General features: G+C 36.3%; 1 protein-coding gene across 1 annotated transcript; it reads left to right on the top strand.

Annotated features, from left to right (window-relative positions):
* The first annotated feature begins 276 nt into the window (after positions 1 to 276).
* On the top strand, positions 277 to 14,478 carry LOC140241924 (ras-related protein Rab-21-like). Its single transcript, XM_072321671.1, has 4 exons — positions 277 to 321; positions 12,537 to 12,611; positions 13,012 to 13,228; positions 14,438 to 14,478. Exons 1-4 carry the CDS (start codon positions 277 to 279, stop codon positions 14,476 to 14,478), a joined length of 378 nt encoding a protein of 125 aa, XP_072177772.1.
* The last annotated feature ends 893 nt before the right edge of the window (positions 14,479 to 15,371 follow it).

The raw sequence follows: 15,371 nt of genomic DNA, 5'->3' as shown, positions 1-15,371 counted from the left end.
CTTTGATGTACAATTGTAAAGCGCCTTGAGCATTTAATCAAAGTGGAGAACGGCGCTATAGAAATTGCATGTATTATTATTATTATTATTATTATTATTGTTTGCTCTTTTTTTACGCTCGCGTATCAAAGTGAAAATCGGGGTTTTCCCGCCAAGCTCACAGGAAACAGTAATGCGGTTTGGATTTTCGTATCTTTGGAACATTGGTTCTGTAGGCCCTATCCACACACATCACAATACGTGAATGTGGGATTCTCTGGTGTTGGGACAACCATCATGGCGAATGCTGAAAAGAAGGGTATTAAGGCGTGCCTTCTCGGGGTAAGTACTAATAGACCATGATTTGACTTTGTTTTAGTGGTGAGTCCATCTCTTTCAATTAGCTGACAGCATATAGGCCTACTCTGTAAGATCTGTTTGCATATACAGTCAAGCCTGACTAGCGGCCACGTTACTAGCCTTTTGTCAGGGCCCTCTCGCTGTATGGTGAAGAGAGCCCAGCTGAGTGGGGTTGCTCGCGCTGTCGCGCGCGACTGTGCTCGTTTCTATTTTAAAAGACCTGTCACACTATTCCGGGCAAGGCTTTCGTGCGACTTGCGAAGAACAATTTTTGCTACCCGGAGGTCCCCGCAGATGACCCGCACATGACAGTACCTAGCACGTATCTCATTCGTAGTGAGCACGCAAATCATTTTACCGGCAACCATGTTTAGTTAGGCCTGACAGAAAGACAGAATGTCATTATCTTGGCTGCATACGGCGACTGCAAATTACCTGTGTGGGAGTTGCCTGCGAGGTGCTGCCGCTACGAGCCTCCTACTGGCGTTCTGCGTGGACCTCTTCGGGCATCCCCGCGCCGCATCCGGAAAAAGTTTTGGTCTTGCTCCAAACTTGGTAAATCGGACTTGCGTGCGCACCTCCGGGCAAATACAGGCAAGATAGCCCCTAGGTACTGTCAGGTGCGGACCAACTGCGGAGAGCTCCTGGTAGCAAATTTGTTTTGCCTCAAGTCAACCCGCAAAACTTCCCCAGATACGGTATGACAAGGCCTTGAGCATGCTCAATAACTTGTTCCGCGTGAGTCGTGGGGGTTCGCTAGCAGAGGTACACGCAGAACGCCAGTAGGACACCCTTACCGGCAACACCTCGCAGGCAACTCCAACGCAGGTACTTCTCAGTACCAGTAAGTCGCTCGTAACAGAAAACGGATCTGTTTCAAAGCTCTCAGGCAGGTCATACGGAATACATGCAAGTAGAAGGTAAGTAGCACGCGTCTAGTCGGTAAGAAACAAGTGAGAAACTTGCAAACATTCTTGTCCGTCCGCGGAAAATTCTCCTGCGTGCTGGAAAATCCCTCCCGGAGGTCCCCGCAGATAACCCACATATGACAGTACCTATATAGCACGATTCTCCCGTAGTTACCCGGAGTTGCGCATGCAAGTCCTCTTTACCATGTTTACCGGCAGCTAGATTTTGGTCCTGCCACACCTTGTTTATTTTGTTTGATAGATACTTTATTTTCTGCAAATCAGCAAATCAATAAATAAGTTACATAATCATGAACAAGTGGGAAATATACAAAGTAGATTTAAAACAGAGTCGTTTGACTTGCATAAGCAACGATATAAAAGGAAATTAATGATGTAATATACAGTATGCATGTCTATGCAGCAGGGATTAGTTAAGAAGCGATTATGCAGAGGGTCGCCATTGTAAGCATTGCTTGAAAAGATGGCCGGCCCGAGGAAAAGGTAGGGACGTACTAGATTCGTAACAATACAAATTCTGCTGCGAAGATAGCAGGGGAAAATAAACTCTGCGTGCAAGTGCTTGAAAGTGCACAAGGGCAGATAGGCTGGAATTTAGAATAATAGAATTGGTTTGCTGGAAGAGGGGACGATATGCGATGTTGCTATTGGGAGACCAACATATTATTTATTTGTTTTTAGTTCGTATTTGAAGTATACTGTAATAAAATGTGCTTTTCGGGCAAGATACGCTGGCTTGATGCGTGTGGGGATTTTCCAGCACCCAGGACAATTATTGCAGGCGGAAAAGGATTTGGACGACTTTCGCATGGGTCTTACCTGCTGGACCCGTGGTACTTACGTTCTACTTACGTCCATTCTGTTTGACCTGCGTACAGGCGCATGGGTGGCGAGTGAGGGCTGACAACTCGGTGAAGGAATTTTCTCTGAAAGAATTTGATTTGGCAGATGTCCCACAGAATGCCATGCAGATGACACGTGCTTGCGGCGCCAAACTTACGTTATTATTATTATTATTATTATTATTATTATTATTATTATTATTATTATTATCATTTATTCGGCATTTGCAAAACAATACAAGTGATAACAGAAAAACAAAATAAACAAACAAAACACAAGAAAACAAAGTGTCAGGCTTTCCCTGTTGAGCTTCCCAGGCGGGTCAACTGCCTGTGACTTGCGGCAACTACGAGTCTCCTACTGGTGCTCTGAGACTCACCCGGAAAGGTTTTGGTCATGCTCAAAACTTGGCTGCGGGTAAATCGGACTTGCGTGCGCACCTCGAGGCAACTACGGGTGAGATGCGCGCTATATACTGTTAGGTGCGGGCTAACTGCTGGGAGGACCGGGTAGCATTTTTCCCCCGCAAATCAACCCGCAATGCTTTTCAAGACACGGTGTGACAAGGCCTTGAACATGCTCAAAAACTGCTAGGTACTGTCAATGTGCGGGTCATCTGCGGGGACCTCAGGGTAGCTTACCCGGAGAGGTGTGACAAGGCCTTTAGTTCGCTGATGTACTGTTTTGCAATTCCGCTATGATATGAATTCAATTGTGTGATTGTTTATTATGTTGAGAGGGGGATGCATCCTAAAAAGCTTGTCTTTTTTAAGCATTCCTCCTTATCTCCAACATTTTCATATTCTTATAGTAATTTTTGCTGTTTTTCTTTTCATTCTCTTGTTAATTGCATGCATATAATATTATAATTTCGTTAATTATTCAACATGTTATCAACACATTTTCTGTTAATAATATATGTTATATATAATATATTGGCCTATATTTATATATTATATTTACATTTTTGGGATGGAACATAAATGAATGAACGTAACGTTAACGTGAGTGATTCTTATACCGTGCAATAAAACAGGAGGAATTAATTTGATTACTGATACTAATGATCGAGCTCTATAACAGGGTCCTATACAGAAGTAAAAAAAAAAAACACAAACAAACATGATATTAAGACAGCAACTTCTTGAAACGTAAAATGTAAATTTGATACGGAAACACCGCTTTAAAATGTATCCTGTAGTATGCATAACCATCATAACGTACTTTGTAAAAAAAAAAAAAAAAAAAAATCCGACAGTTTCATCATGTTTCCTTCCGTTTGTTAGAGGCACTGAGCAACACCGGAAAGTGGGAAATAGCATAATATATAGCGCATGGTTGATCAATCGTCTGTTAGTAGATTTAAATGAAAACATGTGACTGCATAACAGCATTCATGCCCAACATTTTTTCTGCAAACAAGAACGTTAAAAGATTAAGGCAGTTTCACCATTTTTCGTCCAATTTGTAAGAGGCTCTAGGTCTACACAAGTTGGATGAAAGAAGGTATACTCCAAAGCTGTATCCAACCTTTGATGACTAAATGATTTAATCAAGTCCGAACTCAGTTTATTTGATTACATACATTTTAGGATTAACAAAACATAAATTTTGGGGGTAAACGAACCCTCTATCTATCGTTTTCAGATCAACTAACCCTCTTTCACTTTCTGAATAATACGCTATCACCATATAATAAAATTAAAGATTGAAAAAAGTCAAATCTCAAATATCATGTGGCTTTCATGTGCTTGTGATTAAGTACATATTTGTTGTTATATCACACCAGTCGTTTTGCAAAAAGTTTAAGGTAACTATAGCGTTTGTTCACATTCCCTTAAATAGCCAAGTAGGCCTACTCATCTCGATCGTCAGGTTTTTCTATAGTTCTTCTTCTTCTTTTATCATTAAATATATCATAATTGTTAACGATTTTCATAGAATTACCTTGGATCTGTGTTATGCTTTCACTTCTTTTAATAGGATCAGTTTTGATTATACAATATATTATATGGAATCTGTGTTTGCTATTCTCTCACATTACCATGAACCAAAGTCTTGCTTTGCTTGTGTAAATAACCTAATGAAGAACCTAAGATTTTCTTTATTTTACCCCTCAGTCATGTCAGTACCCCCTCCCCCCAAACACACCTACATAGAGTTCTGTAACCCCTGACCTGATACATGGGCAGAGAGCCCTTAGAGACTTCTTGAAGGGGTCCTAGTTTACAATATTATACCTTAGAAATGAATTTCTGTTGTTACTCGTGACCACATGTACGTTTTCTTTGAAATTGTTACAAATATGTTCTGTAAATGTATTGTATATAATTTTCCCTGTTTATTCAATGGAAATGGAAATAAAGTTGAAAGTTAAAGTTGTATTCAGATATACATGCATATTTTTTTCATTCGTTTTTAATTCGCTATCATACTCGTGTCTGTTTAATTTGTTATGGTTTTCCTCTTCAAGAGGACACGATGTCAGACAATAGGGTTAACACAAAAATTATCTCAACAATGTAATAGCCAGGGAAAAAATATCGGGGTTATAATGCATCGTCTATGAAAGCACATGTTGATTCGTTATTATGTTTGACAATATAAGTATATGTTATCCAAATTCTGCATCATTCCCTTAATTCGTATCTAAAAAGCCTTTCCAGACCGCTAGGCAGATACGAAAAGACGAATACATTCATAAATGTATTTTTGTCCGTCCTATATAATATTATTCATTTAGTTCAGTTCACCTTGTCCTTTCCCCTTTGATCCTCAGGGCGTTTTTGTTGGAAAAACAGCAATAATACAACGATTCATCTCTGGAGCTCTTGGACCAACATATCCAACTATTGGGTGAGACTATTTTATTACTTTGTTCTTGTGTTTTATCTATTTCGTGTGTTTCATTTCATTTCATTTCATTTTATTTTATTCTTCTCCTCTTTCCAACAGAACATAACACAGTATGAATTAGGAATCATATCACAATCGTGTACATACATCTTGCAAATGATATCAAATGATACAATAATAAAGTTACATGCATGTATACGCAAAAAAAAAAATACAAGGCTATGTTTCAGTTGGAAAAAAAAGAGAACTGAGAGGTCCAATAAAAAGCAAGCTTGTAGATTGTGAACCCCTCAAGAAAAATCTAATGAAATACTTATTTGCATAATATGCATAGCACAAGTATAATTTAAGAGAAGACGGAACAAAATAGGAGACACACAGCAACATGACACGACTCGACAAAATAGATGGAAAAATGGAAGGAAGAAAGGAAAGAAGAAAGAGAATGCCTACACGCTGATTAAGGAAACGAAAGAGGGAAACGAAAGAGGAAATTGAAGAGGGAATTGAAGAGGTGCTTCAAACAGCTGGTGGCTGCATACAGCCGTGCAGAGATTATGATGGCTATTTCATTATAATAAATTCAGAGATTAATTGATTGATGGTTGGATGATGAACCCTGTGGTTGTTGGGACTTGGTTAATGAAAGCGAAAAATCAGAGAGGGTTTAACAGAAAGGATTTCAACTTCCGCTTAAAAGAATACAAAGAAGGAGAATTTTTCATTTCGCAACTTAATGAATTCCAGAATCTAGGGCCTGTGTATATAAATGTATTCTGAGCCAATAATGTTCTCAGAAGTGGTAAATGAAACTCAGAAGATTGCCTGGTGGGATAATTATGGAAAAACTGATTCCTTGTAAACATTGAATTGAATATACAGGGAAGTGCATTTGCGTTGAAATTAAACATAAACAGTACTGTCCAAGTTGAAAAAATACAAATCTTTAATTTTTAAAATCTTATTTTTAGTGAATAATGGCATTGCCAGATACCCATGTGTTTCAGGAAAACCTCATTGAAGGAATACTAAAACAACGTTCATACCCACTCGACAAAAATATCGAAATCAAAGTTTATCAAATGCTGATAAAGTTTACACAATAGTGTACGATAAGAATTGGGCATAAACAATAATTCATTTTTCATTCAAGTGTACATGACACAATGTGCCTGGTTGATACTGTTTACTGACTATTGCTAGTCACTAAGCGCGAACCCGCGAGGGGTCGGCATCTTAAGTGGCCCGTTTCCTTGTTTGGATTACTTCACCGGGTTAGCACCATGCTCTTTGCGGTAAATGAATAAAGTGGGATCTTTTACGTGCAAATGTCGTGGCTAACTCACACGGGACCTCCATTTTATGTCCTATATTCGTTGGACAGAGTGTTTCTGTCTCTTAACATCCAAACACCTTTACAAAAGAAAGCTCTCCGTGTTATCTGTTATTCCCCTGTACGTTCTCATACAAATATGTTGTTTGCCTCCAACAAGCTCTTAAAAATTACAGATTTGTTTTTGTTTAATTTAGGGCAATTTATGTACAAGTATTGTAATAACTTGCTTCCGTCTATTTTTGATTCTATGTTCCTCAAAAATCAATCATTTCATGAATATCCCACTAGGCGTTCCAATGAATTCCATTTACCTCTTTTAAGAACGATTTTGCTAAAAAAAAACAAAAAAACAAAAAAAAAACGACTTATTTATGTAGGCCCAAATTATTGGAATTCTTTGAATCATCACATAATAAACGTTCCATCCATATATTCTTTCAAGAGGAGACTGAATTCTTTTTTTATTGCAATCGTATGACTCTACAATACTGAATTAACCATTTGGCCTTTTTTCTTACACACTGACCTGCTCACTTTGTCCCCTCTTCGAAGAATTAATGGTATTTTTTTCCTGGATGTTCGCAATGTTGTCATCTATGCCATTTTGCCCATAGCGCCTTGAAGTTGACTTTCCGTATGTTACTCCTATTCATACGTCCCTCTATTTTCTATTTTCTTGTCTTTTTTCAGGCGTCAAAATATTACTTTTTCCCTACAACTATCTTCTGTTTCTCTTGGCATGCTTCTGCCGAAGATCGCTGTTTCTGTTGTTCTGTTTCTGTTGTGCGTTCTTGTCTGCTATTTTGTCTTCAGTTTGTCAGTCTTGTCCATCCCGTTTTGTCCTGTACAACCTTTTCTTCAGCAGTTGTCTTGTTGTCTAGTCCTGTTTCATATTTGTTCGCGTCTATGAAAGTGTATTTATCTGGTAATCTAATTTTCAGTGGGCTTCCAGACTTCTTCCACTTTGTTATTTTTTGTATCTACGATGATTCAATTTATCTTTCCATCGATGTTCTTTTCCAGAGGGGCCCACATACTACAAGCCCTGTCTTTTTAGTGGGTCCCTCCATTTTTCGCTCTTTAAGCAACGGTATACATGTACTTCACTTTGATCACTTCTGTTTCTTTTTTACTATACAATGTATGATTACTATAGGTCCTCAATTGTTGTACAGTCTTTTCATTTCACTATGTTCTATTTACCTTATTTTCTGTTATCAAAAGAAGTGAAACATATGTTTTGTCGAAAAATGAAATAAACTTTGAATTGAATTGAATTGAATCCAGAGGGGACGGTATGATTATACACAACATTGCTTGGTGAGACTCAGGATTCGAACCCGGGTCCTTTTGATTTGGAGACAGACGCGATGCCCACTGAGCCAAATCACCGCCTTCGACAATAATGCACATCAAAGTAGTGAATAGCCGTAGATCATTTCACGTGTCACTGAAGACAACATGCTTCCCTATAGGTTTTTGTCCCAGTGTGTAGTTATAGATACCTTGAAAGATATTCTCATCGCTCATTGAGAGTAGGTTTCATGCTACATTTTCTACCACACACTCACACACACACACACACACACACACACACACACACACACATACACACACATACACACACACATTATACACACAGAATCATTCGATATGGGTATGAACATTTATATAGCAAAAAAAAAAAATGCCTATATTACCTCCCTCTCCGTCAAGTATCCAAAATCACCAGGGACACACGTGTAGACTCATACAAAGAATCAAAACAAATCTAACCTAGCTGATACTCTATAACTAGCTTATACCCTCGTATCTAAAGAGCTGTAGTCATTATGATATCTAACTTACAGAATATGATTTTTTAAATGTTCATTTCTTATTACTGATTTTATTTCCAATCTCTTATAGTTTTTTTTTCTCATATATCAAAATTTGTTTAGTCTCGAGCAAATTTTTCTAATCTAATCTAAGTGCAATACACGTTTTTTATGTTCTGTGTCATGTGAAATATGAAGTTTTGTATTTCTCTTTTATGTTTGAACAGTTATGTTGACACATAAACCCAATATTTTGAGTAATAATAACTTTGCTGTCGTGGATAACCATTTAGATCCTTATAATGATATCTTTGGTGAATGCGACACTGATTTTCTATATAGTAATGATATTTAACATGTGTGGTTAAGATAATGATGATTAATTTTGGATATTGTTAGTGAATGAAATAAGGCTGACGTATAGGAGAAATGTGAAGTTAAAAAAGAAATTTCTTAATAAAGTAAAAAAAGTAAATTTTCAAAATGACGTCATCAAATTTCAAGTTCACTCGAGCGTATCTCACTTATCCTCTGCCGATTTTCACCCAAATTTCAGTAAGTTGTAGCTTATTAAATGGTCTTTGATTAACGTGATAATACAATTTGATTAAATGACGGCATCACCTCTAAAAAATGGATTGAAAGTAACCTTGTCAAATTTGACAAGTTTACGTGTTATCTCCATGGGAGTGTAGTTTTTCTGGAAATAAAAATTGACATGACTATCTTTATCGAGCACTAGCTCACTTATGCTTCGGTGAATTTCTCCCAGATTTTAATATGTTGTAGCTGAGACTTTGGGCTATCGTAATTGTACCCTTTCTTTTTTTCATATGTTGTCGGAATCACGTCAAAAAACTTGCTTGAAATTAAAGCTTATCTTCGATGTATTGAAATATTTCTTTCTTTCTGCAACTTTCTTTGCAAAAACTCAAGAAAAACATACTCTATCACCACCATATTTTGCACATGTTGAGTTCATGTCACGTACATTATTTGATAAAATAACAACTACTTGATCAAACGCCATCTTGGGTATGTAAATTAGGGTCAAAGGTCATAAATGTTTCATCCTGTATCTTGGTGAATACATGTCTTATCTTTCCCATATTTTGCACACGCAAAGACCATGTTACAAGAATCATTTCACAAAATAACCACTTTTTGCTCAGATGCCATCTTGGGTGTGCAAAGTGGGGTCAAAGGTCAAATATACTTCATTCTGTATCTTCGTTAGTATATACGGAATTCGGTACCAAAGATGGCAGATGTGAATCCGTTTTGCAAATGAGAATCCAAACATCACACGGCCAATGTCTCCTAAACGCAGATGAAACATTTATGGTCATGCCTATTGGGATCAGGACTCAAATCATTGATTTCCAAATAGATCGGATCACCTAATTTGTCAGTGTTGACAAATTCCAAGTCTAGTTCTTCTTTCTTTATTTCTCCTCAAAAGTTGTGCAGAGGTTAGCTCAAAAAGTCCTCAGCCTATCAATTTCAAAATTATACCATACATGTATCATGTCCCAAAGACGACAGATCTAATAAAATCATAGTGATCAGTCGACCGTGACGTCACTATGACGTCATTATATGAAAACACATTTTCATTCATATCTCATTAATGGAATGGAATTTTTCGATCAAATTTACGTCACATATATTTCAAGTCAAGCGCATTCTACTCATATTCTCAAAATTCATCTTTAGCCTTAAAACGAACGCGCACACAGCGCGTACGCGTGCGTTGAAATATTTACATGCTCCAATCGAGCTCAAATTTTTTATTGCACACGTTTCAGACCATTTGAAGCATTTTTTGAAAAATTGAAAAAATTGGACGGACGCGTACGCGCGCGCGCATATACGTACGCACAGCTCATATGCAATAGAAATTTCCCGTTTTTTCACTTGCATCTGATGTCTGAAATGTCAGGGAATATTTCTACCAAGTTTCAAGTCAATTCAATTCAATATGACGTCATACGGCCCCGTCAAAGTTGAAATTTCGCGCGCGCGTCAATGGCGATATACAGTGCAACCATGCCAAAAAACCGCCAATTTTAAATCCAATTTTACTCGTCAGGATGGACGGTGACCCCCCATTTTTTTTTTTACATATCCTGAAAGCTGATGAGTTGTACATGTCATTTCATGGGTTGGCGATGCTGGCAAAATGATTAAAAGATATCAAATTTCTTAATAAAATAAAAAAAGTACATTTTCAAAATGACGTTATCAAATTTCAAGTTCACTCGAGCGTATCTCACTTATCCTCTGCCAATTTTCATCCAGATTTCAGTATGTCGGAGCTTATTAAATGTTCTTTCATTAGTGTAATTACACAATTTTGATCAAAGGTCATAAATGTTTCATCCTGTATCTTGGTGAATACATGTCCTATCTTTCCTATATTTTGCACACGCAAAGACCATGTTACAAGGATCATTTCACAAAATAACCACATTTTGCTCAGATGCCATCTTATCTGTGCAAAGTGGGATCAAAGGTCATATGTACATCTTTCTGTATCTTTGTTATGACGTGTTATCTCTATGGGAGGGAATTTTTGTAGATGTGAAAATTGACGTGATTGTCTTTATCGAGCCCTAGCTCACTTAACCTTCTGTGAATTTCTCCCAGATTTTAATATGTTGTAGCTGAGACTTTGGGCTATCGTGAGTGTGCCCTCCAGTTTTTCATAAGACGTCGGCATCACGTCAAAAAACTTGGTTGAAAATAAAGCTTATCTTCGATGTTTTGATATATTTCTTTCTTTCTGCAACTTTCTTTGCAATAACTCAAGAAAAACACGCCCTATCACCCCCATATTTTGCACATGCTTAGTTCATGTCACGTACATTATTACATAAAATAACAACTACTTGATCGGACATCTTGGGTATGTAAATTAGGGTCAAAGGTCATAAATGTTTCATCTTGTATCTTGGTGAATACCTGTCCTATCTTTCCCATATTTTTCACACGTATAGACGATGTCGCAAGAATCATTTTACAAAATAACCACTTTTTCATCAGATGTCATCTTGGGAGTGCAAAGGTGGGTCATGTACTTGTTACTGTTTCTTCGTTATAGTGTATACAGAATTTGGTACCAAACATGGCAGATCTGACTCCCTTTTCTAAATGAGAATCCAAACATCACATGGCCAATGTCTCTAAACACAGATGAAACTTGTATGGTCATGCCTATTGCGATCAGGACTCGAATCATTGATAAAAAAAAAATCGGATCACCTTAATTTGTCAGTGATGACAAATTACAAACTCTAGTTCTGTATGTTATTTCTCAGAGGTGCACTCAACTGTAATAGCCAAAGTGTATTACCGAGACAGAGGGTATAGAATCGAAGTGTGGGATTCGCCTGGACACGAAAGAGTAAGTAAAGTAACTAAAAAATGCATCGAAATTGCAATTTCGAATATCCTTTTCTCGCAAAAGTCTGACAGATTAAATTTGACTGAAGAAATTCGTGACAGTAACTAATGTATAAAAGGCATATCTTGTGATTGAGATTTCCTGGGTGTGAACTGTGCAGGCTATTGTTTGGTGATAATAGAACTGTTCAAAGGTATGTAATAATCAATAATATCAATAGGGATCGATGAAAATAGTCTAGTGAGTCAACGAAACAAAACAATGGAGATTTCATGCGAATCGGATAAAAAATTGAAGTTTAAACTAAACACGTTTAAAATGCTATGAAGCAGTGACATTGGTAACAACAATGTGTATATAATACTCAATGAAACAACTGAAATGATATTACCGTCCCTGGAATTAGTTTACGAATACAAACATTATGAAAAGGATTCTTGAGATTCATAATTCCACACGTATGATAAAAGTGTTTCAGTCATCATAGCTATCAAATTCATTACAACTGTATAGCGAAGTAGACTGCAAAAGGATATTTCGTGCTCAAATTCACTTTCCAGTGAGGACCTGGGTCGAAATCAGTTGTTGCATTTTAACCCTTTTCACCTTTCATTATCTCCCTCCCTCCCTCCCTCTCTCTCTCTTTATATATATATGTATTGCAGGAAATAAATGTCATTGAACCTGAACCTATATAGTATATGTATATCTATATATCTATATATATTAATATATATATATATATATATATATATATATATATATATATATTGAGGAGGTTGTGTCGCTCGAAAATGTGTGTGCAGAAATAAATGGTGAATACAGCATGAACTTTGTTCCAGTTTTTTTTATCGTATATATATATATATATATATATATTTAATTATATATATATATATATATATATATATATATATATATATATATATATATATATATATATATATATAATATATATATATATATATATATATATATATATATATATATATCTTCCTTTTCCAACTCAGTATCGCAAAATCGTCATCACTACGTTTTTCAGGAATGCCGCCGTCGCCCTGCTAGTATATGACATAACGGACAAGGTAAAACTTATACGCTGACTACAAGAAAAACAAGCTTTTTGAAACGTATTTTCTGTGATGTGACATTTTGTTTTACCCCGCTTCATATTATCCTGTTAACATACTGACTATCGTAGTACTTTTAGGCAGTTGAATATTTTCGGCTATTTGAGTCTATCTCTCTGAACATTACATGAACAAATTGCGCTACGAATTTTTGTCACATGTATAACTTCAAAACAGCCCTACCGACATTTCTCCCAGCATTGCTAAGTGATTCGAATGACGAATGCACTGCATTGACTTTGTATACATGTATAAAATGTTCCCTTATCTTGTTATTACATTTTAGCCACAAATCAAACAAAGAATACATATGTTGTTAGTAGTTTAAAGGATTTATCTTCATCTGCATGTGCAGGAATCATTCGAAGTCGTAAAATACTGGATGAATGAGCTCAAGGAGAAAGCTCCAAGAGATATTCTCATCTTTGTAATCGGAAACAAGTCGGACCTGGAATCTCAAAGGGCAGTGAGCCGGAGCTCGGCCGAGCAGTACGCCCAAGAAAACGACGCCGTACACCTCGAAGCGAGCGCAAAAACTGGAGAAGGCATCTCGGAAATCTTCCAGGAAATATGTAAGTTGTTTTTCTTTCAGGATTTTTTTTAAGTAATAAGTAATCTCAGGAAATTCGTGAAATTGTCATCTCAGAATAGTCCAATGCGTAAAATAAAGCAAACTAGACGGAGGGAACACTTTGATGTCGTGGCTAACCATTAGATCCTTAATACATGTATGCATTATCCTTACGTCTCTTATGACACAGGTGTAGCAATTATCACTTGGGAATGCCGGGGAGAACAAAAATGATGGTAGGGCTAGCTGTCTTGAATAGGATCGAGTGTCTGTTCTGAAAATGCAAACCTTTTAGTTCATATAAGCTAAAATCTGATAACTTCATGTATAAATACACATTTCAGTTCGCTAACTTACTAGAATATTGTGACGAATCTTTAGTTTCATTGTTTCCAGTAGAAATAACAATATAACAACAGACAACGTAACATAGTCTATAACAAGACAGCATTTTATTCTCCTGGTTTAAAATCCAACAAACAGCTTCATAGCTCCATTTTTCGAACATTAATTACAATGCACCATTATCATAGCAAGGTTTCACTGTTGTTGAATGCTCCGTTCAATTTGCATTGTCTTGAAAAGAAAGTGAAATATATGTTATGTTTTTGTCGAAAAATGGAGATAAAACTGAATTGAATTGAACTGAATTGAAATAAGATAAGAGCATAGAATTCATCAATTTCGAAATCTCTTAGAGAGTGTTCGACTGTATGTACACCTGTATATATATTATAGAAATAAGTAAATAAATAAATAAATATATATATATATATATATAATTTTTTTTTTGGCGACGATTAAAAAAACACGTGATATCTGTTAGAGTATACTGTACAATGTCATGCTACCAAATAAAGTTTCTGACAATCTTAAAGCCCAATATATATTTGGATTTCATAAGGTCGTTAAATTCACCCTTTCTTTGGACAATAATGAACTTGATTTCATGTAAAGATATCTTTGTGAATTTTTCGTATGGCTATTCAGGATTTTTGTATTACTGACATGATTTTGGGTGAGGTACTTTTTGAGATTTTGGTGCGAAGAGATATGATGATGATCAATGTAGCCTCTTCTGTAACAATCCCAGATTACTCCTCAAAGGGCCACCAGGTGAAAATGCCATTACTGTATGTAGAATTACGTTTGCTAATGGTAATGCACAGTTTAATGGTTGCGATTATTTGTATCATTTCCCCCATGACAGGTGCATCGTTGTCAGGAGAAGAAAAAGAGACGCAACTGTAAGGAACTTCCACAGCCTGTCGAAATTCCGTCTAAATATTGCAATTTACTTCAAGTAAAATTGATGTATTGTATTATAAAGACATTCTTCGACACTCTCTTTCACACGACGTACGTCGCTAAAATTTAAGGAGGTCACCAAAAGGATGATTTCGAACTATTGTAAATTGAATAAGGAAATTGAAGCTTTTTCAAATTATAGCATTTTACTCTTACGTTACAATGACCAAGGGAATATTAGGAGCAGTCTGGACAACTCGCTTTCAAAAACACAAACTGAATTGAGATTTAATTTTCTTCTTATTCACTTATTTTCATGTTCATGGTCTAACTTTACGATACCTGAAGAAAAATTACTACTTTTTCGATTGCTTTCGTGATTCCAGTGGAGATTATCCTTTTTCGGAAAAGATGATATGCTACCAATCATTTCGCAATGTTGAACATGAAGGAGGAAAGTACAAAAATGGCTGAAATTAAAACAACTGAATAGAATGACTGAAATTTATATGCCTTTCAACTAAAAGTCACAAATGCGACTTCATGGATCCTGGATGTAAAAGACCCTTTAACTCGAGGCTGCTATCTAATCAGCAAGTACATTCTCGTTATTCTGCATTTAATCTTTATTATTCTCACACTTATTTAACGACTTATTACTTCTCCTCATGTTTGATTCTGATGTATTATTATAATAAGGCGCCCCAGATATATCATAACGATATGCAATATACTTTTTAACTGTGTTCCATATAATTTATTGATTTGATTGATTAGCTGAATTCCCTTGCTCTTAACAATACGTGACAATTAAACGTTGAATGATTATAAGCAATCAACCACAGTATACTTTAAGTCCTCTCCAAATGACAGGTACATTTTGACACATATAGGGT

This window comes from Diadema setosum, chromosome 18, assembly GCF_964275005.1.
Source record: "Diadema setosum chromosome 18, eeDiaSeto1, whole genome shotgun sequence".
NCBI classification, from domain to species: domain Eukaryota; kingdom Metazoa; phylum Echinodermata; class Echinoidea; order Diadematoida; family Diadematidae; genus Diadema; species Diadema setosum.
The sequence above is the reverse complement of the archived record's forward strand: the minus strand, read 5'-3'. Positions and strand labels throughout refer to the sequence as shown.